This window comes from Semicossyphus pulcher, unplaced genomic scaffold, assembly GCF_022749685.1.
Source record: "Semicossyphus pulcher isolate SPU_LCO1_2020_fin unplaced genomic scaffold, fSemPul1.0.p SCAF_13, whole genome shotgun sequence".
NCBI classification, from domain to species: domain Eukaryota; kingdom Metazoa; phylum Chordata; class Actinopteri; order Labriformes; family Labridae; genus Semicossyphus; species Semicossyphus pulcher.
Window position 1 is genome coordinate 16,248,471 of NW_027211637.1, and position 23,900 is coordinate 16,272,370.

A 23,900-nucleotide genomic window follows, 5' to 3' on the forward strand; every position below is an offset into this window, starting at 1 on the left:
GGGCTCAGCAATAGTGTCTTGGATATTGAGTCCTCTCTTTTACTCTGTTTTTGTTGTGTGTGTGTGCGTGTGTGTGTGTGTGTGTGTGTGTGTGTGTGTGTGTGTACTTTTATTAATGACATTGTGGGACCACACCTTCAAACATAACAGGTCCCCACAAGGTTAACTATTTATTGCGGGTACGTTTTATGCTTATTAAGGTTATATTTATGTTTGTTGACATGCGGTATATATTTGTCTTTTTATTTTCTATGTACCATATTTATTGTTGCATGTATGCACTAATATACCAATACAAATTCCTTGCCTGTAAAAATCTACTCAACAATAAACTTAGACTCAGTTTAAAGTTAGGGTACAGGTTGGGCATACGGTCTTTGGGCATATGGGTATGAGTCAGTACAACGTTCTCTTAAGCAACAAAAACAAGTAAGTGTGTGTGTGGGTGTGGGTGAAAAGGTTGCTTATAGATATTATCAGTCACACTGAGATGTTAGTTTATTGTGGCTGAATCAACTGATCTCCCTTAACCTCACAATAGTGTGGTACGGTGGCCCCTGAAGTGCAAAAACAACTATTTTAAACATACCACAAAACTAAAACACGACACAACAACATTACAAAAATTACATCAACAAGAAAAGTGCTTTTAATTTTACCCACTGACAATTTTGGCATGAATTTTGTTATTGTGGTTTCTCCAGTGTTTTGTTTTTCACCTCGGGGCCGACGTATATTTATCACCATTTAGATGTTAACACAACACACAGACATTCTTATAGACACACACACCCTCGCTAGAGCTATTTCAACTCTCTCTCTTTCTACTATGACTCACTTTGCCTATTTTCCACAGCAAACTAGAATCATTCCTTTTATTTATTAGATTATTCAGCATCAAGTGTCTGTTGATGCAAAGAAAAAGCTGCGTATTAGCAAGGGTAACCAGAGAAACCTAAGGTGGATCTGTTTTCACTGATTAGAAGAGCATCCTATTCCTTATAATGAAATATCCCCATATAGCTTAAAGAAAATTGTTCCATGGTATCTGGATAGATCCTGATTTCTGAAAGTTTTTCAGTGGGGAAATAGAAACATAGCTCATTGGGTACACTTACTAATTTAAATAAATTTGAAAAAATACATTTTTTATCCACACAATAGAAGTCAGATGAAAAAAAATGTAAAAATAGCCCCCATCAGTTTAACAGGCTAGAATAATAACAAATAAAGGGTTTGAATGGGGAAGTATTTTCAAACAAATCCTTATTTACTTATAATTACTTTACTAGCACCAAAAGAAGCGGTTCATAGATATTTTCCATAGAAATGCATGGGAAGGTACAGGCCTGTAAAATAAAGCACTAAAATGTATTAAATTCCTCCCATTAGAGTGCGATGAGTACCTCTAACAACTCAAGAGGATGGCCAATTAAATAATTCTACTTCATTATTCATTTAAAATGTTCCCCTTGTGGCCACTTAACACATGTCTCATGATGACCGCCCGTCTAAAGGCGTCAGAGGTCAACACATCATCTTCACTATGATTGATCTGTAGCCAAGGGCAACCTAGTGGACCTAATAGCCCAATTTCCTCTCCCTTAATCCTCCTCCCCCTTCTGCTCACTTACCTGTCCCTTACTGCCATCTGTCCTCCTGCTCAGTGGTCCTCATATCCCCGTCTCTTCCTCTCCTCTGCCCTGTCCCGTCCTCCCTCCCTTTTCTTACCTTTGGATGATACAGGATCTCCGTGCTCCGATTTCACCCTCTCATCATGACATCCATTAATGTGGCGCTGGGCCCTGGGCCCCCGTTGGCCCGACAGCACATTAGCACTCGGCCCATTGAACGCCAACAAGGGCCGGCTCTGAATTATTGATACCAACACAACTAATGAGGAAACCCTATCTCAGCTCTTTTTGCTGACACACAAACACACACACACACACACACACACACACACACACACACACACACACACACACACACACACACACACACACAGATGCTCACGGAAGGCAGAGAAGTATTGATGATAACTATTGTTCCAGCTGCTGGTGTCCCATTTTCAAAAGCTAATATTCTCAGTGCTCGGGCCATTTCCTGCAGACACACTGTGTTCCTGCAGACACAATGTGTGTTTGTGTGTGTGATCCAGGCACCCACAGGCTGGAAGTCCTTCTCTAAGATGCCTGTTTGTCCTTTTGCACTATAAAGCTTTAGTGCCACATCTTACGGGGCACTATTTTCTGTGTTTCAATGCTTAGTTTTACTGCTGCTGCAGGTGTTAGATCTTGGAGGCAGTTGCAGAGTGGGATTCTTGTGCACCTTTGCGAAAGCTACCATATGTTTCGTAACACCAGCAGCCTTCAGCCGGTGGATTTTACCCAAACTTACAATCTGTTTGTGTGGGCGTTTGTGGCCCCTCATTCTGCCACTGTTTACATACAACAGCTTAAATGTGTGCGGTGGAGCTGCTGTGCAAAGAGGTATTGGAGGTGTCAGCCACCCTCCTTAGTATTCACTCCAACACCCTGTGACTCACAGCCTTAGCCTGAGAGCGTGAGAAGGGTGGGGTGGGGGGGAGGGGGGGGTGGAGATAGAAAAGAAAAAGAGACAGAAAGAGAAGGAGGACAAGACGAGGCACTATGAACATCAGGCAGCGTTTCCTGTAGCCCCAGGCTCACGTGTTTGTATCTGTGTGTTTGCAAGCATGCCCGCCCAAGGGGATTAATTTTTTGACAGCTTTGTTAAGCCGTCTCTTAAGCACTGAGCTTCTCAATAACACTGTGGCTGTGTGATTTTCAAAAGTCTCTCTCTAGCTATCCGGGAAGAAAGAGAGAAAGAGCGAGGGTGGTACTCGGACGTGGCACCAGGCGCTTGTTTGAGTGGCTTCTTGGTGGAAAGGAAGTAGACCGTAAGAAGCGGGCTGTGAAGCTCCTCTTCAATTAGTGACTGCATTGCTGTGGTGCACAGCTCTAATTCTCCGCAGCCCTTCTCCTGTGTCCGACTGTGTCTGTGTCTGTCTCTGTATTCCATCCTCCCGGTCGTCTCTTCTTGTCACTCCACATCTCTTCATCCCTCTGTCAGTTTCTATTTGGTTTAATCTCTGCCCCTCCTTCTCCTGCTTCCTCCGCTCTGTCGCTTTCTATTTCATCTCTCCTTTTTTGCTTGCCAACCCTACGCCCCCTAACTCCCAGTCGAAATTCCAAACACAGAGTTGATAAAAATGCGTAACCTTGCCTTGGCAGGTTAAGAGATAGAGGGGGTTAAAAACGGGAGGAGGACAGAGCCAAACAGATAAAAGGTTAATCCTTTAACAAGTCCACATACACAGGGAGCCAAAGGACAGAGACAGAAAGGGTAGGCGGGGTGAGGACGGTAATAAACAGATCTGACAATCAAGCCTTCGCTTCAGGGGAGACGGGGGAGAAGAATATGGGAAATGAAAGGGAGAAACAGTAGTTTGGGGGGGGGGAGACGGCATTTTCAGTCAAGCTCTGTCTCTCCTTCATGACTTCCACTCTGCATGATGACAGGCGTCTGCCGCCGTTCCCATTGGCTGAGGCTGCCACCAATCAGAGCAGAGGCATGTAAGGTGCCTTTAGGTTATACCCAACCCCAAAAACAAGAAGCAGAGAGAGAGAGGACGAGCGAGAGAGGGAGGGAGTGTGTGTGTGTTTTACAGAGGGAGCAGAGCAGGTACAGACTTTACACTGAAGACCTCTGAAGCTGCCTTTGATGTCACACAGTTGAGAAGAAACTGCTCGTCAGCTGTTTGCTGGAGACCTCTGCAATTCCTGCTGGCTGCTGTGGAGGAGAAGATCTTAGCCGTGTAGCCTCCCCCTGTGATTGGCTGTCACACTTTAGGCTCCCCCTCCTCTCTCTCTCTCTCTCTCTCTCTCTGACTCCCCTCTTCTCTCTCTCTCCTCTGTGGTACAAACCCCCCTCCATACTGTCCTCAAGCTTACCTGAGCCACAACTGCAGAAACGCTGGACCCCCACCTCCTCCTCCACACACATACACACGCTCTGTCTCTCTCTCTCTCACACACACACTCAGCTTTTCACCTGGAGAGGGCAGGCGTAAGGGACGGCATGTGCAGCAGCAGCAGCAGCAGTCTCTCCTCACATCCAGCGCTGCCTCTCTGAGTTGCCTCTTTCTGGAGAGTGGAGAGGAACTCTGAAAAAGACATTTTGGAGCCATTGTCCCTTAGGCGAAAGCAGGAGAGACGGGGGCAGCAACCCAGGGACACCAAAGGCAACCCCTCAGCATGATTTTGGGTGAGTTGTTTTTTTTGATGCGTGGGGTTTCGGAGAGGTCAGTCATGTTGTTGGAGCAGTAATCCCTACTTAAACTTGGCCACCAGCTTTATTAAAAGTGTGATCTGCTTGGTGTCCATTCCACGCAGACATCTGTCCGCGCTAAGGGACGGGATGGACCTTTAAATCATGCTTAGTGCTTGTAATTATGTTAATAGTGGCAGGTGTGAGTGATGACAGGGAAGGTCAAAGTGTTTGGAGCTGGGATGTATCATTAGGGGCTGTTTGGTCACGTGACCCAAGCTCCACCATGCAGGAAGAGGTGAAAGTGACAAAGATGGTTGGTAAATATTTAGTCTAATTATTTATGCTTTTAGTCGTAGAATTAGTTACTTTACCGCCTTATTTCTACCTTACCAGCCCGTATAAGTGTTCTCACACAAGCAGCATTTTTTGAATAAAACCACATAAGATTGACTTTGCAGCACGGTGTAGCTTTTAGTTATTATACAGGCTTTCTCTGTTCTGAGTCAGCCAGCGTTTTCTTCTTTAGTATTCTGCTCTCATAGTGGCCAATGTCTGAGAGAGGGGCTTCTGTGTGGTCTCTGTGCTCTACATCTACATTCACACAGAGGACGGCTGCTTGCTACTGTAAGTCCACTGACACAGGAAGAACTTGTGTGTGCGTGTGTGTGCGTGTCAGCTTGGTGTGAAGTCATCGTGCGTGCATTTGTTTTAAGTTTGTGTATGTGTGTGTGTGTGTGTGTGTGTGTGTGTGTGTGTGTGTGTTGCTATGTTCTCTGCCGGAGAGGCCACTTTGTTTTAACGCATGCCTGGGCTGATTCAGGCGCAGCTCTGCTCCTCTGCTCTCCCGGCAGGCATGTTTTTCAGGCAGACATCTCTAATGATTATAGGGAGTCATGTAGTCTGAGGTGTGCGGGGTTTGAAGTGTATACACTGAAGAGTGTGCATTCCCGCGAGCTTCAGGCTCGGAGCAAGTCGGTGAAGTTCATGTCTATGAGAATAAATGTTATAAGGGGAACTTTCTTACAAGTTTGTTTTACATGATTCTGCTTTTCTGTGTCTGTTTTTGCTCGGGCCACATTTCTCCCACTGGACAAGGGCGAGCATTTACCTGACTCGTGCCTCATTTAACAGTTAGACAAGCACTGTCTTGATCTGGTTGCAGGTGGTAGCAGCTCCCTCCTGTAAATGATATTTGGCTAGCAGCTTTAACCTCAACTGCAGCTGCCTCGCTGCAAGAAAACAGAAGTCATACAGGCCTAACAGAGCGATGGATTTAGCTACGGGTAGTTATTATATTGAGTTTATTTTAAGTGTTTGGCTGTACAGTTGTGGTCGGGGTAATAAAACATGGAATGCAACTTGTGGTATGCAGCACCATGAATTCTGCCTCTGCAGACACGCTGAATGCTGTCTGTATCCCAGCATGCATGGCAGTTTTACAGCAGAACAAAGCTGCGTTGTACATCGCAGCTCAAAGACACCAAATCTGCATGTTTCATCACATGTAATCACTCAGATAGGTATCTTCCATCATTTCTGAGATTCTGCCGCGCCTAACCTTCTGCTCCATTTGCGCGATGATGTGTCCGCTGAGCGATTTGACATTTCTGGCGTTCCTCCTCTGAAAAGGGTAATGTCATTGTAATGACCTTTGCGATTCTGATGCTGGCTGATGTGGACGACAACCAGCAAGATTCCTGATTCAGCTCCCTGATATAAATATCATAATATCTCCGACAAACATATGTCTTTTTTTTATTTGTTAAAGAAATCTATGCATAATGTGATCTGTGTCAGTACGGTGTGTAAACATGCATCCCCAGCTGTGTGTGTATGTCTACTGTAGTCTTCTCCTATCCTTTGTGTGACCTTGAGCAAACAACCTTTCCCAGTTATGCTTTGTCCTCGACGCTGTGTTCACAAGTCCACGATAACTATCGTCGCAGGCAGTCCGGGGCCCTGGCAGAGGTCTTTGGCCGCCGTGATAGCGATGACAGTCCTGATACTGATAATGGCAATGGATGTGTGCTTGTGCTGTATACAAAGCTGCAGGCAGCCAGCTTAGCTCCCTGCCTGTCATGGGCTCTGCACCAAGTTAGGGGTATGCATGGTGCTGCTGCTGCTGATGCTGTGTGTGTTTGTGTTTTTTAACGTGTGTGTGTTATCTTGGCTGAGAACAGAGCGAGGCAGCGAGGGAACAATGGCAAGCTAATGGAGAACATGATCACGGGGACGCTGTTGACGTAGAGCTTCTCGATTGACTGTGGCGTCATTGCTATCAGCCGCCATGTTGTCTTAAAGAATCTCCTTCGCTTACGGCGCGATGACGCCCGCAGGGAGATAATGGTATGGAATCAGCTCTGAGATAAGAGACGCCTATAAAGTCCGCTCAATGTCACACGAAATGCTGCATGATGGCTATCAGACAAGCTTTCCTGCGACATTCTACTTTGAAAGCTTCATCTTCAGTTTTCCTCCGTCAGATCACTTCCTGTTTGGATGTTACGTCTCATCTGTCCTGTCTGTTTGAGTCAGAGCTGACCTCCCGAGCTCAGGGCCATGCGGTCTATCTGTCTCTTTGTCTTTGTGTTTGTGCGCCCACACTGGCCTCATCTGTCTTCATAAAGTCTGTTTCTATGTTGACCTGTCTGCATAGCTATTGCTCATTCCATTCACCCAGCTCTCCCCCTCCGCTCACACTCACCTGGTGCTCGAGGTCAACTCAAAGAGACTCTGGTCGCTGTGTCTTTGAGCTGATCAGCAGTTTTTTTTATTCTCTATTTTCTCCATGACTGCTCTGCTCTCTTTGTTTATGTCAAAGTGACACAGTAATTATAACTCCTTAATGAGCCTGATATTTGGTATGCATGGCGCAGCGTTTTTCCCCTTAGGCTTCTTTGCATACCCAAGATATGACTGGGGACGCTTTGGTGCGGCTTAAACTTGAAACATGCTGAACAAACTTTGCATGGCTACTTTTTTATGCTTTGGCTATACTGAGATTAAAACTTTCATAAGTCATTAGCAAGTGAGATTAAATCTTGATAAATCAAATTGCAAACTCTCGGCTAAATTGTTATTATGCTAATTTAAAGCTGCATACCTGTGGAGTAGCTTAGCATAATTTACAGTTAAAAAAACTATTTTTTTCTCACCCTGGTGCTCTGTGCAGGCCCTCATACAGCCTCTGCCTGAAACAACTCAGTCAGCTCTGTCCCTTTAAGAAGCCCGCTTTCTTCTGATTGGCCAGCTCTCCAGCACCTGCTGAGGCTGCACTTTGTGACATCACAAAGAAGAATCTGGGGATTACTCCAACGTACTTTAACCTACAGATTTGAAACTTCACCCATTTTTGGTTTGGACATCCAACATTATAACATTATATATATGTGTTAAAATGTGAAACAGCATAATACCCCCTCTTTAAAGGTACTGTGAGGATTTTTAAAAACTGGTTATGAAACAGAATGAAATGAATAAAGATGAGTCTTTGTGACCTATAAACGCAAGGAACAAGCTTGATTATTTCTATACAGTTATTTTTAATACTTGTAACCGGAGGTAGTGATGTAAGTCATGCTGGTGAAAGAGCCTTTGTTTACATGTTCGCCTGCAAAGTTTCACAGCGAGTGGTACGTTAGACAGTCATAAGGAGGTAGGATTTTTTTCTTTAGAGAATACAACACATGCATGGACAGGACAAGAGAAAAGGGCCTCCAAAAAAGTTCCTCACAGTAGCTTTAAAAAAAAACACTAAAGAAGAAAATAGGCTACTGGCTTTAAAATTCCCCATGATGCTTTGCAGAATATCCTGTTTCCATCTGTCTTTTGGCTGTGACATAGTGCTTTGTGATGACATTGTTAACTCCACATTTGAGTAGCTTCCTCCACATTGACAGGACTTTTCCCCATAATCCTAATTAGAATCGGCAGTGTATCAAAGGAGTGACCAAGGATGAAACATTAAAGTGATTATCAGTTGAAGTTGTCTCCAATGTAGTAGCATCACTCTCTCCTCCTCTTCCTCTCAGTCTTGCTCACTCCTGGTCTGCGGGGAGATACTCCTCAGTCAAAAAGCCACTATAACAGGTCTCTTCCTCCTTCCCTCGCTTCCTCTTCTCTATAGCTCCATTTGTTTATGCCGGAGTGACTGTGTGTCAGCAGGTTGTCAATACTGTCTGTAAGAGACTCTAATGAATAGGCCTGTTATTGGACTGGTGGGAAGGCAACCTATTGTGTCTGTGAGTGCATCTGTGTGTGTGTGTGGCCCAGGAGTGTGTGTGTAGCACTGCAGAGGGAGCAGAGGGAGGTGGAGGTGTCTCATTGGCCTCACTGCAGTGCCCTCTGTCAGAGAGCATTCACTACAAGAGAAGGCAACAAAGGCACACGAGCACGCCTGATTTCATCCTGTGAATTACAGTGATGAGGGGTTTTCTTACTCAGAACACACTAAAAGTAAACATGATGCAGTTTTCCGCAACTTCACTTTGGATTAAATGTAAAGTTTAAAGCGTCACACACCAGCGCCGGCACCTGCCATCACCCCGCAGCCTGCTGCTGTTGCTCCGTGAAGCACAAAAATGCACCTGTGCGTGATTATGGTGTCACATTAGTGCATTCACCAAGGCAGCCCGGCTGACTACTTACTGGGAATCCTGGGGCTACAAGACACCTGGGAGTCGAAGCCTGGAAAATGTTCTGTATGCTTCAACAGTCACTCTGATCACAGAGTGGAAAGAGGGAACAGATGATTCCTCACACTGCGGCTCTCTGGTGTTTTCAAAGAGGAAATGCTGCCTTTGTCATGTTGAACATCTTCTCCGTCCCTGATGTTTTTGCCAAACGTATACCCTATTTAAAGTTTTCAGTTTATTAGAATAGTATATTGGTGAAAATATAAGCATATCACTGTTTTTATATTAAGATTTACTTACAGTTAAGAAGCAATCAAACAAACAAAAATGTAAGAATATATAAAAATAAGTGATGCACAATATTATCGGCACGTTATCGGTACCTGCAGATAATAGCTTGAAAATTACTTATCGGTATCAGCAGACATGTCATTTTTCTGCCAATATTTTCCGCCAATAAAACAGCGCTTTAATTATACCTTAATGCTCGATGATTCCCTAAAAAAGCTTTACTCTTACTCTTAACTAGCTAACGGTTAGCGAACATTCTCGTCATTTTACCAGACTTAACAACATCAAACACACCGAAAATACACTTGTGGCCAAAGCTAACAAAGAGTAACACAAACATAAGTGCAAAACTAACTTACAAATTCATGGATGCACACACGAGAAAAAAGAGTCCGCCGGCGATCACTGATGTCTCCGTAGTAGGTGCAGTACACAAGTCCGGGCATGTCTCCCTCACTGGGATGCTGCATTCAGGTGTGCTCAGAAACGTGAGTAATCAGACACGTGACCTTTTGTACAACGCCTCTTCTGTAAAGCGTGAAGAGAGTGATGATATCAATTCCACTACAGGGGAGACTTGCTGTTTGCTGCAATTAGGTGGGAAAAAAACATGTGCCTAATATATCGGTATCGAAATCAGCAAAAAGGGTTGGAAAATATTGCCAAGAAATCCAATATCGTGCATCCCTACATGCTGGTTCAGCTCAGTCGGTAGAGCAGGTGCCCCATACACAGAGGTAAAGTCCCCAATGTATCAGCTGCTGGTTCGACTCCAACCTCGGCCTTTTGGTGCATGTCATCCCAACCCTCACCTCCCCACATTTCCTATCTATCTTTAATGCTTATCAATAAAGGCAAAAGAAAAAAAAATCTTGAAAAGAAAAAAAGTACAGCACTAAAACACGAGTAACGCCCCACCCCGACCCGATCCTCGTGTGTGGTTTGGTGCCTGCCACTTTAGGCCAAACACTCCTGTAAAAGTGTGATATAACAGTTTGAACGTGCGTTGGGAATGCTTCATAAAGTTCACTCCAGATGGAAGCAACAATATCAGTTGAGAAAATTATACAATTTAATTACAATTGATGTCATTTCGGGGGGGCTGTGGCTCAGTGGTAGAGTGGGTCGTCTCCCAATCTGAAGGTTGGCGGTTCGATCCCTGACTGCATGTCGAAGTGTCCTTGAGCAAGACACTGAACCCTAAATTGCTCCGTGTATGAACATAAATAGTTCCTGATTGGAGATTTGCATAGCAGCCTTTGCTGTGTGTGAATGTGAGTGTGAAACTGTGAATGTGACATGTAGCGTTAAAGCACTTAGAGTGGTCAGAAGAATAGAAAAGCGCTGTATAAGTACAGTCCACTGTCAGTCACAGATTGTGCCTTACTTTTCATTCTTTGTGGTTTCCTGTGTGTTTGGATCTTTGGAACTACAAATGAGTTTTAACTATATTTCCCATGTGTACTTGCATGATGCAGCGCAGGTGTTGGATTAGCTGTAAAACATTTGCATGGATGAAAGTCTGCAGATCAAAAATTAATTACTTGCATTGTTACTCATTTTATTGTTTCTGTGACTGTAACAGGAACACAGTGATTATACTGAAACACTGACTCAAATATCCAAAGACCGACGAAGCACACTGACCTAATCCAGTTTAGTATTGCACCGGCGCAGGTTCACTGTAAAGATATTACAAAGATATATCACCTTTCTTCAGCACCCTTAAGTGGCTACTTTGAATTTTTTTACAGTTGCATATAACAGATTTTTATTTAATGCAGTAATCTCCTGCTGCAGGGCTTGAAATAGCTGCATGTTATACAACCTTTCAGGTTTATTTAAACACGAGATCAATGTTCACTCAAAGTATAATCCAGCCCTGTGTGTTCTCTCAGTCTCGCTCATCAAATGTAAAAAGTCAAACTGTTTTATTGATCGACGTCTGTTCTACCTCAGTCGCAGCGTCAGAAGGTGCATGAATAATAATTTCCCAAACAGCAGCCAAGTATAAAAAGGTTTGAGCAAAGCTAACGTTTGGCGGCGATGGATATTGCATTAATCATGCCTGCTCTATTTCTGTGAGCTCACAAGAGAAGCGGTTTAAGGGAGGAGGAGGGAGGGGGGGGGGGGGGGGGGGGGAGAAGGAGACAGATAAAATGGAGTGAAAAGTGTCCTCATGAAAGAGAATTAGCTTCATCCAGCTCGAAGGGAGGGAAGAGGAAATTCCTCTGAGTGCTGTTGAGATAGGGTTTCACACAAAGACCAAAAGAGAAATCAATTCTCCTTGAGATGCAGCAAGGTCAATTCATAGGAGCATGGCTGGAGAGGAGGAAGCTAACGGGGAGGAGGAGGAGGAGGAGGAGGAGGAGGAAGTTGATGAGGCAACCGAAGAATGGGGGAGCGAATGGTGTAGGAGGAGAGCGACTTAAGGGAGCAGTGAATGGATAAAGGCAGGGAGGAAATGAGCGAACTGCAAGATGAGCCACAGACTGGATCGAGGGTGCAGTGACAATTTTTGAGTTAAAAGTCGCCTTTAGGGGGAAAACCGATGCTTCCTTCAGCAGGATGCATCGAGCTGGAGTCTCGTGTATCGTCTGACTCATGCGGGGAGGAGACCTGAGCGCTGTATCTGAAACACTGTTGGGAATCTGCATGAACTTTACTTATTGCCACAAGGACGTCTCCTCTCTGTGACCTCATCCATCCAAAGAGCTCTCTCTTTACAAGCAGAGGGTGAGCCAGGGACGCAGACTGAATGAATAGTGCGAGCTTTGGCTTCCAAGAAGCCCTGAGCTAGCTTTTAATCCTTAATGTTACATGAACGGCTCGAAATAGCCTAAATCTCCACCCCTTATGCCTTTCCCCCCGCCAACCAAAGCTGTCCCAATGTGTTTTAATGGTGTGTATAATAGCTGATTGAGTGAAGAGAGGCCGGGTGATAAAAAGGTAGCTAGCTTGAGCTTAGGCTTGCCTCTCATGGCGTCCTGCCCATCGACAGACACTGTAGCCTCAGCTAGCAGAAGCCTTCTTGTAGGAGGTTTTAGTGCAGCGTTGGATGTGAGCCGGGGAAGACTTGCTAGCAGGTAGTTATGGGATCCGCGTGGCGCAGGGCTTAGTGCAAGCGTCTGGTATGCACACCTGTCTCCACACAAGTTCTTCCCTGAACAAGCAGCCCTGCCCCTCAGAGGGAGAGAGGGAGGGAGGAGACGAGGCTCTGCCAGGACCTGCACCACTGCTCCCTGCCCCTGCCTGGGGGGAGGGGGGGAGGGGGGGAGAAAGGGAGGTTAAGGAGGGTGAGGTGCCAGAGGTGTGGATTAGAAGGCTGTAAGGGACAGACGGGTAAAGTGGTATGTGAGGTCATCCCTTTACAGTGTGTTACTGTGTTGATCGCACGGTGTGTTTACGGCTTCACAGGCAGATATTAAACTCATTTAGTGGGAGGGTTTGTGTGTCTGTGGCTTAAGGAGATCAATGCAGATCTTGGCAGGAAGTGTGGAGACGGGAGCCTGCACTGTTTTTGTTGTTGTTGTCATGTTAGGGGTACGGGAACATAGATTTTGTGTGACAGTGACAATAAACTGATGAACGAATGAATCTAGAAGGAAAAATATAACATAGAAAACATCTTTGTGTCATACTCCAGGATCATAGTCACATGGGTGACTGACACCTACTCAGACCTGTCCTCCGCTTCGATGTAATCCCTGTCTCAGGGAGACACCACTTCCTCCTGATTGTCACTTCCTCTACTAAACATACGCTCTCTAAGATGTTGTTTCCACCTCTGCACCAACCCGTTCTTTCAGTTCTGGAGTTATCTTTCAGTGACTTAAGCTGTTCCTAAAATAAAAACAGAAAATGCACACTAGGACTTAGACCATTTATCATCTTCGATCGTCTCTCCAAAGTCCCTCTGCAGAAGCATCTTTACATGATTAGCGTCATTGCAAAGGAAGGCTACGTAATACAACCATCTTATCTGTAAACATTTCCCAGAAATCCCCTTCCTCCTGATGCATGGATGCATGAACTGCTGCGTATATGTTCCACACCGCCCTCAGCTAACAGTGAAACTCAAACAGTGGCTGTTTTTGTGGTTGAAGGGAGCCCTGATGAAATGTAACAAATGGGAGTGGGGGTTGGGGGGGGGGCGAGAGGAAGGATGGAAACAAGCATTTCCATAAAATTAGCATAGTCAGTGCGGGGATAAACACGAGCGACTTCACATCGCATTCTTCACATCTGAATAATGTCGGTTAATGTTTGGGCTTGTAATGGGATTGCTTATTAATGTAACATCAGGGCTTTGACAGCATGTCGGAGCACAGCCCGCGTGCACTGTAACCGCAGCGTGTCTTAAATTCTCTCATTCGAGCCTGTGATGGCTGGCGTAAATGTGAGAGATTGTATTTACAGTAGCACCCTGCATGGTTTTTGTCTTTGTGCTAGGCCAATAATCACCAGCCAGCCAGCGCCACAAATCTTCATTAGAGGATTAGCCGGCAGGGAGACAGCTTGTGTTCTTTTGCTTTTATTGTCGGCCCTGCGTCCAGCGCTCTCAGCCTGCAGCCTCTCCCCGCCTTGTCTCCTCTGCTTAAACCTGCGAACATATCTGCAGCTCACCTGAGAATCACACGCTCGCAAACGCCGTCTTTCCTCTGCTCTTTTGTTTGTCTCGCCTCCTCGTTCTCTCTCTTTCTATCCCGCATATGCTCAAACCCACATAACACGTAACGCTCACACGTCCTGTCAGTTGGTCCCCTTGAGGTGCATCAGCTGCCCACTGGGCGCTCATACTCAAGACACAACAAATTAAGGTCACAGTGGGGAGAGCCGAGCCAGCAAAGGACAACACGTTCTGCCAACTCTGTGTGTGTGTGTGTGCGTATTTCTTTGTCTCCTCCGACCTCTAAACGGTGGCACGACTCCAGAGGGAGCCGCCGTCCGATGGCTCCCGTCCCACTCGGAGGAAAACTGACCCTCATTGCAGCATTTTCGCAGGATAAAAGGCGCTGCTGTGGCGTCCCTTTGAAGGACTCAAAAACAGGGCGATGAATGCTCTTTTGAAGGCTCTTTGATAACACCTGGTGAAGACTAAGAGATTCAGTTCCCTCTTGTGCCTGCTGGGAGTTTTGTGACTCATCTGTGGCTGTTATTGGCCCGTCAATGCTGCTGATACCTGAGGGTTTCTCTTTACACACTTTGGTGGAGAGCAGCCACAGACGCTGAGTCTGAGCACACTGACGACTGTGTCAGATGTGTAGATACAGAAATGAAGTAGATGAATCAGAGTCATTGAATTCAATGACTTTGACATCTCTATATGTCTGATTTTGCTCCTTTCTAATGACTAAAGGAAGCAACTTTATCAAAAAGACTTGTCCTGGTGGGGTCCCCAAGCTCCATAGGGTTCGCCTCTTGCCTGCCCGGGCCTCAGACCTCCCCCTCAAGGGCAATATCGTATTCTGCCTGACTGTGCGCCTGTGTAATCCATCGCTGCAGGGAGGGTGACCTTCACAGCAGGCAGCCTCACAGCAGGCTGCGACACGGGCACTCAGGGAAGAGGACAGGCGGGGCAGAAAGGGTGCTGGGGGCAGGACACGGCAGCTCTTCAATAATTACACTTAACATGAGGTCGCTCTCTTTGATGAAACGGCTACGATGCATTTTAACGTGGAAAAAATATCATCATGCATCCATTTTATGTCTTTAGGTCATTTTTATTTTGACAAGCAAGGATTTTTCTTATATTTTTTCCGTCAAAACTTCCTCTATATCGATCATTTTGTTCGCACCATGACTCCTGAAGGAGAAGAGCTCACTCCTGCACGCAGCTTCCTGCAGCTCGCTCTCTGCCTCAGAGAGGAAAATCTCTTCCCCGTGTAAAATTTGCTTTGCATCCAGTGCACCCTGCCGTCTGCGTAAAGGTGAAGCCAGAGCCAGAAAAAGTTATTGACAGTTATGTGAGGAGATGACGCAGCCAAATAAGTCCCCGCTCATGAATGATGCATGTCCCCACCGGCCCTGATGGAGAAAGCGAGCGAGGCTGGCTGACAGCTGGGGTGCTGTGTGTGCATGGTGCAGAACAAGGTGAGACTCTTTGTAGTACAGCTCAGCTCTCTCTCTCTCTCCCTCTCTTTCTCTCCTTCCTTTTCACCCACTCGCTCACAAAAAAAACCACACATAATCAGGAGTTCTCAGAGGAGCTGTTACTCTCTACAAGTCTCCCCTGAGCCTGCAAAGCCACACGGTGACCTTAGCAATGCTCTTCCCCTCTAATGCTGTCTGCGCCTCTCCTCCGTTCTGTCTGCCACCCTCGGACTCCCTCTCTCCTTCTTCCTGCTCTCATTCAGCGTCTCCCTCTCGCTAAGCCCCTCTATTTTCGTCTGAAACAATCACTGTATTTTCCGACTCACTGCCCCGCGCTGCCGCAGTCTGAGACTCTGATAGCAGGACGGAGGAGAGGAGAGAGAGGGAGAGAGATGGGAGTACAGGGGGGTGGGCGTGGGACGAGTGCAGCGCGCAGGGCAGAAACAGGAAAGGCTACATAATGGTTTGTTGTCGTCGCAACTGTAGCGTCACATCTGTGTGTCCTTTTAGCAGCAGTGGAGCAGCAGCTAGCGCACCAGCACTGTGTGCACTGCTAAGGCTTTCCACCACAGTGTGCGGTGACATACAGGCACGCAAACGGCACATACATCATGTATCATTACTACTGAGTGGAGGTGCTTAGAGATTCTGCCATGATACCCTTGGTTTATTCACTTCCTGTGCCATGCGTACCCACAGTAAAAACACTGAGAATAAACAACACATTTATATTTTATCCAAGCCATGAGCAAACTTTAACCTTGATGCCAAAGCTGTATGAAGCTGAGGTCACATTTTGAATCACCAAAATAAGAGGGCAGGCCGCCACATACGCACAAAATCTCACAACGTTTCGACACCACTTTGGTCTTTGTGTGTGGATGTTTTGAAAAAGGGACACCACACCCATAAACACGGAAATGCAAACAGCCACATTTTCTACATATAGGAATGTGGTGGCAACCCAGTGTGTGCTGCTGCCGGCAGACGTCATTCTACTTGCTAGTTAGCTCAATCAATTTACAGCTGCATTATATCCTCACAGACACGTAACATTGGTAAATACGTTTTCAGCACGTGTTTTCTGGTCTTGAGCTTTGCCAAAAGAATGAGGTCGCGGATACAAGTGGCCGAAAATGATCTTCCTCCATAGGCTGTCTGGGCTCAGCCTTAGAGATAGGCTACAGAGCTGAGACATCTGGAGTAGAGCCGCTGCTCCTTCGAGGTGGCAGTTGAGGTGGTTCGAGCATCTGATGAGGACATGGGCGCCTCCCGTTGGAGGACTCCTAGGCATGTCCAACTGGCAGGAGATTATTTATCCCACCTGGGTTGGGAACGCCTCAGGATCCCCCCTGGAGGAGCTGGAAAATGTGGCTGAGGAGAGGGACATCCGGGTCACCTTGCTGAAGATGAACAACAAAATGCCATCTACAGATCACTCTCAAAGAACCAAAATTACTGTAGTGATCAGTTATAGTGGTTAAAGTAGAAAATATTACACTTCTTAGGACAGCTTGCATTCAAACACGCAGATGTTGTAGGGAGACGCCACCGCATTAATGCCGGCTTGTCAACTTCCTGTGTATAAAGTTAGATCATACCCATAACTCATGTCACATCATAAGAACAGTAATTAGAAATCTGTCGTCATTTGTAAATAAAGTGTTTTCTCTTTATACATTTCCATGTATGAATTCATAGATGAGAGAAGCCCTTGTGATACAACCTGCAGCATTTGTAATTATTTCACACTCTTTGTTCCGGCCTCTAGGTGTGAGATTATGAAGAGTAGAGACATTAAAACTCTCTCCTTGGAGTGGTTAAATCACCTCCTCTTCTCCGAGGCCACTGCTTGATTGGCCTCTGAAATTAGAATCCCTCCAAGAACTATAATAGCTCGCTCTCATATGCGCATGACATTTAAGCAAAGTACGCATTTCAAAATAAAAGCAACTGAGCATAAACAGGGGACTGAAATTCAAATGATGAGAATAATCTGCTCGTTTCCTCTGGCTGTTTTTTTTTTTCATCACCGCAGATACAAACCACTCCACCAGCTGATCATGTGTGTCCTTTCTCTGGACACACTCACAATACACACACTTTTTCATATGTCAGCATCGGCCTCGGGGGTCGCATCAATATTCAGTGAATGTGAAACTCTGACTCGTCCCGTTCACTCGGTCCGAGAGAGGGTACTATACTCGGAGGATAATTGCTGGTGATAAACTACCTCTTCAGACGCGGCTACATTGATTCGGACAGAGCGTTTGTGTAAGGGAAAGTAACAGTGATAGATCTCAACGCTTTACCAGCCGACCCAGCGTGCATTTGAATAAAACATGGTGCATGGGAACAACATCGTTGGGGAAAGCCATTCAGTCTCCGATTATTAGCGAGTGGCTAATGCAGTCAGTCAGTTTGTAAAGCTGCGCGGCCGCGCACCACTCTAACACACACATCAATCTCACTAACAGTGTGTGTCAACATGCGCCATGATTACCATGCTAATCCTAGACCAACACACAGGAGACCACGGGAGATCATTATAATCAGACAAGTCAAATAGATTCAGTTTTTACACACAAACACTATTTCCCTGTTTTACAGGTTGGTTAAATGATGTATTAACAATCAGTACTGAAGCTCCTGCTATCACACACACACACACACACACATTTAAACAATGCATCACCGCAGTCGCTATTCAGGCTCCAGTTTTATAGCACTTCAGCAGTAATGTCATGTAAATGTGTTGTGAGTGTTAGAGATTTCATGGTGTGTTAGAGGAGGAGAGGAGAGGTGCCTGCAGGGGAGAGTGGAGGACTATGCTGCATGTGTGCGTTTGATTTTCAGCAGGACATACTGTGTAGTGCTTTGTTAGATTGTATCGCAGTAGATAATGGTTATAATGAATGCAAAGAAGAGATGTGCTGTGGGGAGGTGGGTCTGTGCTGAAGATGTTTGCATGTATTAAATGGACCTGGTTGAAATCTTATATTGCTACCAGCCGTTCACAACTGCTGTGACAAAGTGTTAAGAGAAAGATCATTTTTCTTTAGAGAGTTTCTCATTCGTCTTGTCTAAGCGAGTGATGGAATGTGATGAGTCATCCAGAGTTTGTTTTTACTCTGCCATAAAATTAACATCACAAGATATCACACTCCTCAGAATACGGCATAAAACAAATGGCTGTGCTCTCCAGGCGGGGACTTGGTGGGCGCTGGTTTGGCTCAGCTGGTAGAGCAGGCGCTCCATATACAGAGGCTGCAGTCACGGGCTCGACTCCCGGGCTGTGACCATTTGGTGCATGTCATCCCACATTCTAGGCTGTGGCACAGTGGTTGTTCGTCTCTCAATCGGTGGAAGGTTGGGGGTTCGATCCCTGACTGCTACAGTCACATGTTGAAGTGGGCAAGACACTCAACCCCAAATTGCTCCCGGTGGCATGGCCATAATTCGGCTTAAGTCTGATTGGCACTTGGTTTGTGAATGACTGTGTGACATGTAGTGTAAATTTTACCATTTACCATTTACTCTCTACCCCCCACATTTCCCATTACTGTCACATAAAACTCAGCTATACTCTATAAACAGCATACAAGACAGCAATTTATTACACATTAAATTAAACACGTGGTATATTTGCTACCATAGTTGTTCTAATCTCTGGCATGATTCAAATTGCATGGTGGTAAAGGGCTGTGACTAAGTAATGACATTCAATACACATTTTCTTCTTGCTTTGACCAACTTCATAAATGTTTCCTTGTCTGTTAGCACCTTTATTTATTTATTTATTTATTTTTACAACCTGAGCACTTGGCCTATTCACGTCTTTAAGCTTCTTTTTTTGAAGCACTCTTTATGGAACCTCAGCCGACAAACATTTCAAGGGACAAGCACATTTTGATTTTGTCATTGTGCATGCCTTTATGTGCTTCAGGTAACCCCAAAACAACAACAACAACAAAAGAGCTGCAAGAATGCTGTTAATTACAAAAAGGCTGTCTTTGTTTACATGAAAGACAATCTGATTCAGATAAATCTGTGACAGCAGCCTGCAGCTGATGGATTAAGCTGCTTTGTGAGACAGTAAGACCTAAAAAGCATTAACCTGGGACATTCATTATTTCATTAGTAAACCTATCCACTTTATTGGAGGCTGACTTTTCACATAATGTGCTTTGTGCATTTAGCATGGATTAACCCCACAGGTTTTATTCTGCTGTACGCAAAAGTTCACGTAGCACCGATCGTGAACTTCCCTTTTTGGGACATGAGTCCTTTTGTGTGCTTGACATCTTTCAGCGCCACCTGCTCTCTCTAGGATTGGAAATGTGCTGGTGCTGCACATCCCTGTTTCGCACACACACACATGCACACTCACCATGGTAGCATTGGACTGTCCTCCAATATTAATACACAAGCTGACGATGCTGCAGGAGAGCATGCATGTCACACTGTCACAGCAAAGCAAGCAAGGGAGAGGGGAGGGAGGCTAATTTTGGATGCACGGCATGTGGAGTTAGGATAACCATCTTTTCTGCAACTCTCCTCCACCACACTGTTTGTTCAATTACCATTTACTGCAGGGAGAGAGAAGGAAAAAGGGGACGAGGGAGAAGGAGAACAGAGGAAGAGGGCGACGGAGGAAGGGGAGGAGGAGGCGGAGGGGATGAGCAAGTAACTGCGAAAGAGTTGGAGAGAAAAGAGTGAAATCCAGAGGAGAGGGAGGGAGGAGAAAAAGCAAAAACATTGTGCACACAGCGGCAGGGAGAGAGAGCAGAGGACACGGGGTGAGATGTGGTGCAGAGCTGACAAGCCGAGCAAACACACTCTGTCACAGAAAGGTGTCAGGTACAGTGTCGTGTCCTCGCGCAACATGACAAGCTCGGCTCAAAAATGCCAGCAGTGCATACAAGATAATCTCATGTGTGCTTTGCTGAGTCTGGAACATTAACAAACATCAAATCAGGGCGACATCATTTCCTTGTAAAACAGCTCTGTACATGCAGGGCTCCTGCTCTAAAACGCCGCCACTGTTCCTGCTTTGATAAGTGTCGTACGCTGCGAGTGGAGCTTTAAAGAACCTTATTCAAACACACTATTCCCAGCTCTCTGCATGCGGTCCCAACCGTACCAAATTGAGATATACAGAGATGCAGCTCAAACCACCAGCTCCTCAAATCTCCCCCTCTTCCCTGCATCCCCTCTTTTTTTTTAAATCCTAATCCTTCCCTCCCTTATTCCCTTCCTCTACAGTCTCTCTCTCTCTCTTCTTTTCCCTCTCTTTCGAGCTGGCTCCAGTATACCGAGCAATTACAGAGATGATATCCACTGTCAGTCAGCGGCTCACAGATGAAGCCGGGCCTCTTTAACATGCTAATGGAACGCCAGATTCAATCAGGCCTTTGTATGGCAGAGGGGAGGGCAGCGCTGCTCATTAAAAAATAAATCATAATAACAATGAGGGCCGAGCTGCAAAGGCAAGCAGCACCTAAGCTACAGCGTTCAAATCTCTCTCTTGGTCCATCTCCCTTTATTTCTTATGTCTTCCCTTTCCCTTCCGATCTTCAGACACACCAATGACCACCCCCCGATAGTGGCCCTGGTGGTGTGTGGGCGGGTGGGCAATACTGAGGAGGAGGTGCGTGAGGGTGCAGACTCCCTGAATCATCTGACAAACAAAAAGAGATGATGTCAAGTCAGCACTCTGTCCTACCTGCCTTTCTCAATCTTTGTCCCTCTGTTCTCACTCTCCAACACACATGTAAACACACACACGCACACTGAGTTCATTATTGCTCTTTCACTTCACTAATAAAAGCACAAGGTCGTCTTAAGGTCAAATCCATGATGCAGTCCTGCATGAGAATTTAAGTAACGTGATGTAATAACAGGAATTAGTTTAACCTCAGAGACACACTTAAACACTGTGTTTACTGCGTCTGTTAACAGCTGATCACAGGGTTAAGTGGTCGCAGGTTGCTCGAGGTTAAAAGACTTGTTTTGGGGGAAATAGGCTTCTTCGCTGTCTGAGAGTTAGATGAGCTAAGTGCTAAGCTAAGCTAACCAGCTGCTAAACGAGGCCTTATACTCAACCAAGTGACAGGTGAGTTTTATCTTTTCATTCATCTTTCTGCTAGAAAGAAAACAATAAAAACCATGTTTCACTGCAGTGTCTTGTTTGAAATAGAACTCCACATTTAGTATTTTATGTCTATGAACTATGGGGACTCCCACAATGCAACTCAACCATCCTTTCATTACACCATAAGGTTCCAGACACAGGACTCAGATGCAGAGATGAGGTTGCATCAGGTTGAGTTAGCGCACAAATCCAGCAGGGTAAATTCTGTGAAAACCATAGAAATTTCCGGAAAGCGATGCACACACTAGAGTTAACAAAGACAATCTACCTACTGAGGAGGACAAACAAAGGAGTATATGAACCGGCTGGCTAACGAGATAATCAGGGGCAGCTGTGTGATGAGCACAGGTGCAGCTAATCACGGGGTCAGGAGACACGTGAGCTGTGTCTCAATGTAGGGGCTGCATCATTCCAAGGATGTAAGCCTACGAAGGATGTAGCCTGTGTAGACCGCGAAGGCCAGTCTGAAACGGGACAGTCTGGTCTATGGAGGACTTCCTGTTTGCGTCACCAACTGTTCCCGCCCTTACCCTTGCACCACAAAGCGCCATACCTGTCGCCTAGCAGCAGGTAGCTAGCTGGCTAACTAGCTGACATAAGTAATGTAGCGTAACTTAACCTATTATTTTAAACAATTGAAAGTGTTCACTTAAATTTCCTAGCCTCGTTCAGGTTATAAGTGAGAATATTCTTCGACCAAAGTATCCTTAAATTTAAACGGAGGAAAGTTTGACTCTTCCCTTCAGCAGTGTTTTGCTTTACAGGGGTGAACCTCTGATGTAACTCAGCTGTCACATTAAACAAGCATATTGCACCGTGTTCAGCGTCTGATATCCTCATTACTCTCATTACCATGCTGCTTTGGATAGCTTTTCAAAAGCCTGGCGCTCCTTTCATCCATGCTACGCTTTGTTTAAGATCTCTCCACGGGGGTTTGATTCATAGATGCTCACTTCCTTTTTTTTTTTATTCATCTTGCATCAACACCGGAGAATGCAAGTCTGTGTGTGTGTAAGCGTGTGCAGGTTTATGTCCACGAGTCTATAGAGCGGAGATTTATTACAGCCAGGATCAACCACAGCTCGCTGAATAATGCATCACCTGCTATCAGGGAAAATGTGCTGAATACGCCTCGGCTCAACTTGAATGTGTGGGAGGCGGTATGTAAAAGCAAAAAGCTTGCTCTCAACTTAGCTTCATGTATAAGACAAGAGGAGGAAAACATGGCTCTCCTCTTTGACAAATGAGCTCCGGTCTGCTTCAAGGAGGTTCCCCTCTTACATATAATGAGCTGTGCCGGGGGAATTAGCATCCCTGGAGGGACTTTTTCACTTACAAAGTCTCAATTACAAAATGTTGGAGCCCTGCGCTTTAATATCAGATGTTTTTTAACCTTTAAAAACATCTGCCCCGATTCTCCTAGCTGCGTGCGATTCTTTACAGGGGGAGGTGATGGAGGCTGATTTAAACAAAAGTGTCATTTGTGGTCACACCAATGACAAGTGACATTACAGAAGAGACCCCCCCAGCACTTAAAGAGATTGGGCCGTGGCTGGTGTGCCCAGGGATGAACAGAGAGCGCCGTGTTAGAGGACATGCTCGTTTGTTGGCCTGCTCCATATTCATAGACAATAGACTGCAGGGCTGGAATGAAAGCGGTGGCCGTCAACCCCATAAAGTCTCCTCCCCCCTCTCTATTAGGCTGATAGCATATTGCCCTCTACCCTCCTTGGGGAGCTGAAGTCAATGAAAAGGACTGGCAAGCCCTCGAACGCTTGTTGTTTTCTTCAAATAGCTCGGTTATATTTAAAATCCTCACATCCCCCTCTCGCCGACCCATCATCCCTCCTTCTTTTCTCCTCCCTAAAAGCTAGGGGTCTAATCTCAGAGAGAATCTGGCGCCTTTTGTTGCCGTCCTCCGAAGTGTATTTGGGCTGATCCACCTGTTTGTGGCTGAGTGATTGAATTCCATACCTGAGGGCACAGGTTTCTGGGAGGTGCATGGGAATAAAGTCGCTGGCTATTGTTCCACCTGGGTGTGTGACCAGGCCTCGAACAAGAATGGGAGGAGATGGGAGAGACACGCGGGTTTGGGTGGGGGCTGGGTGGCGGGGAAGGGAAGAAGTGGGAGTGAATTTGAACAGGCTGCAGGGAGGAAAACAGGCAGAGGACAGGTGGAGAGAGGATACATGTTCCGGTGTGCTGCCTTCTCTGAATAAGAAAGTCACCTTGTCCTTGTCCCCTTTTTCTACATCCCTCTGTTCCTGTTGCAGTGTACTGACACACACACAATTTCCCTTCCCTTTCTACCACTGCCATAAGTCTAATCTCCCTCTGCAGCACTGGATCACTGTCTTTCAACAGACACAACAAAGAAACCCTCTGGTTCCTCATCCATGGGATTCCAGCAGTCCATCCATCACTGGCTCCGACAT

General features: G+C 45.8%; 1 protein-coding gene across 1 annotated transcript in view; it reads left to right on the top strand.

The window, feature by feature from the left end:
- The first annotated feature begins 4,164 nt into the window (after positions 1 to 4,164).
- Positions 4,165 to 23,900, top strand: part of znf385a (zinc finger protein 385A) — a 56,223-nt gene continuing 36,487 nt past the window's right edge. Inside the window, exon 1 of the mRNA XM_069659956.1 lies at positions 4,165 to 4,287. Coding sequence (XP_069516057.1) covers positions 4,278 to 4,287 — 10 coding nt within the window. The 5' untranslated portion in view covers positions 4,165 to 4,277. The remainder of the gene's footprint in view (positions 4,288 to 23,900) is intronic.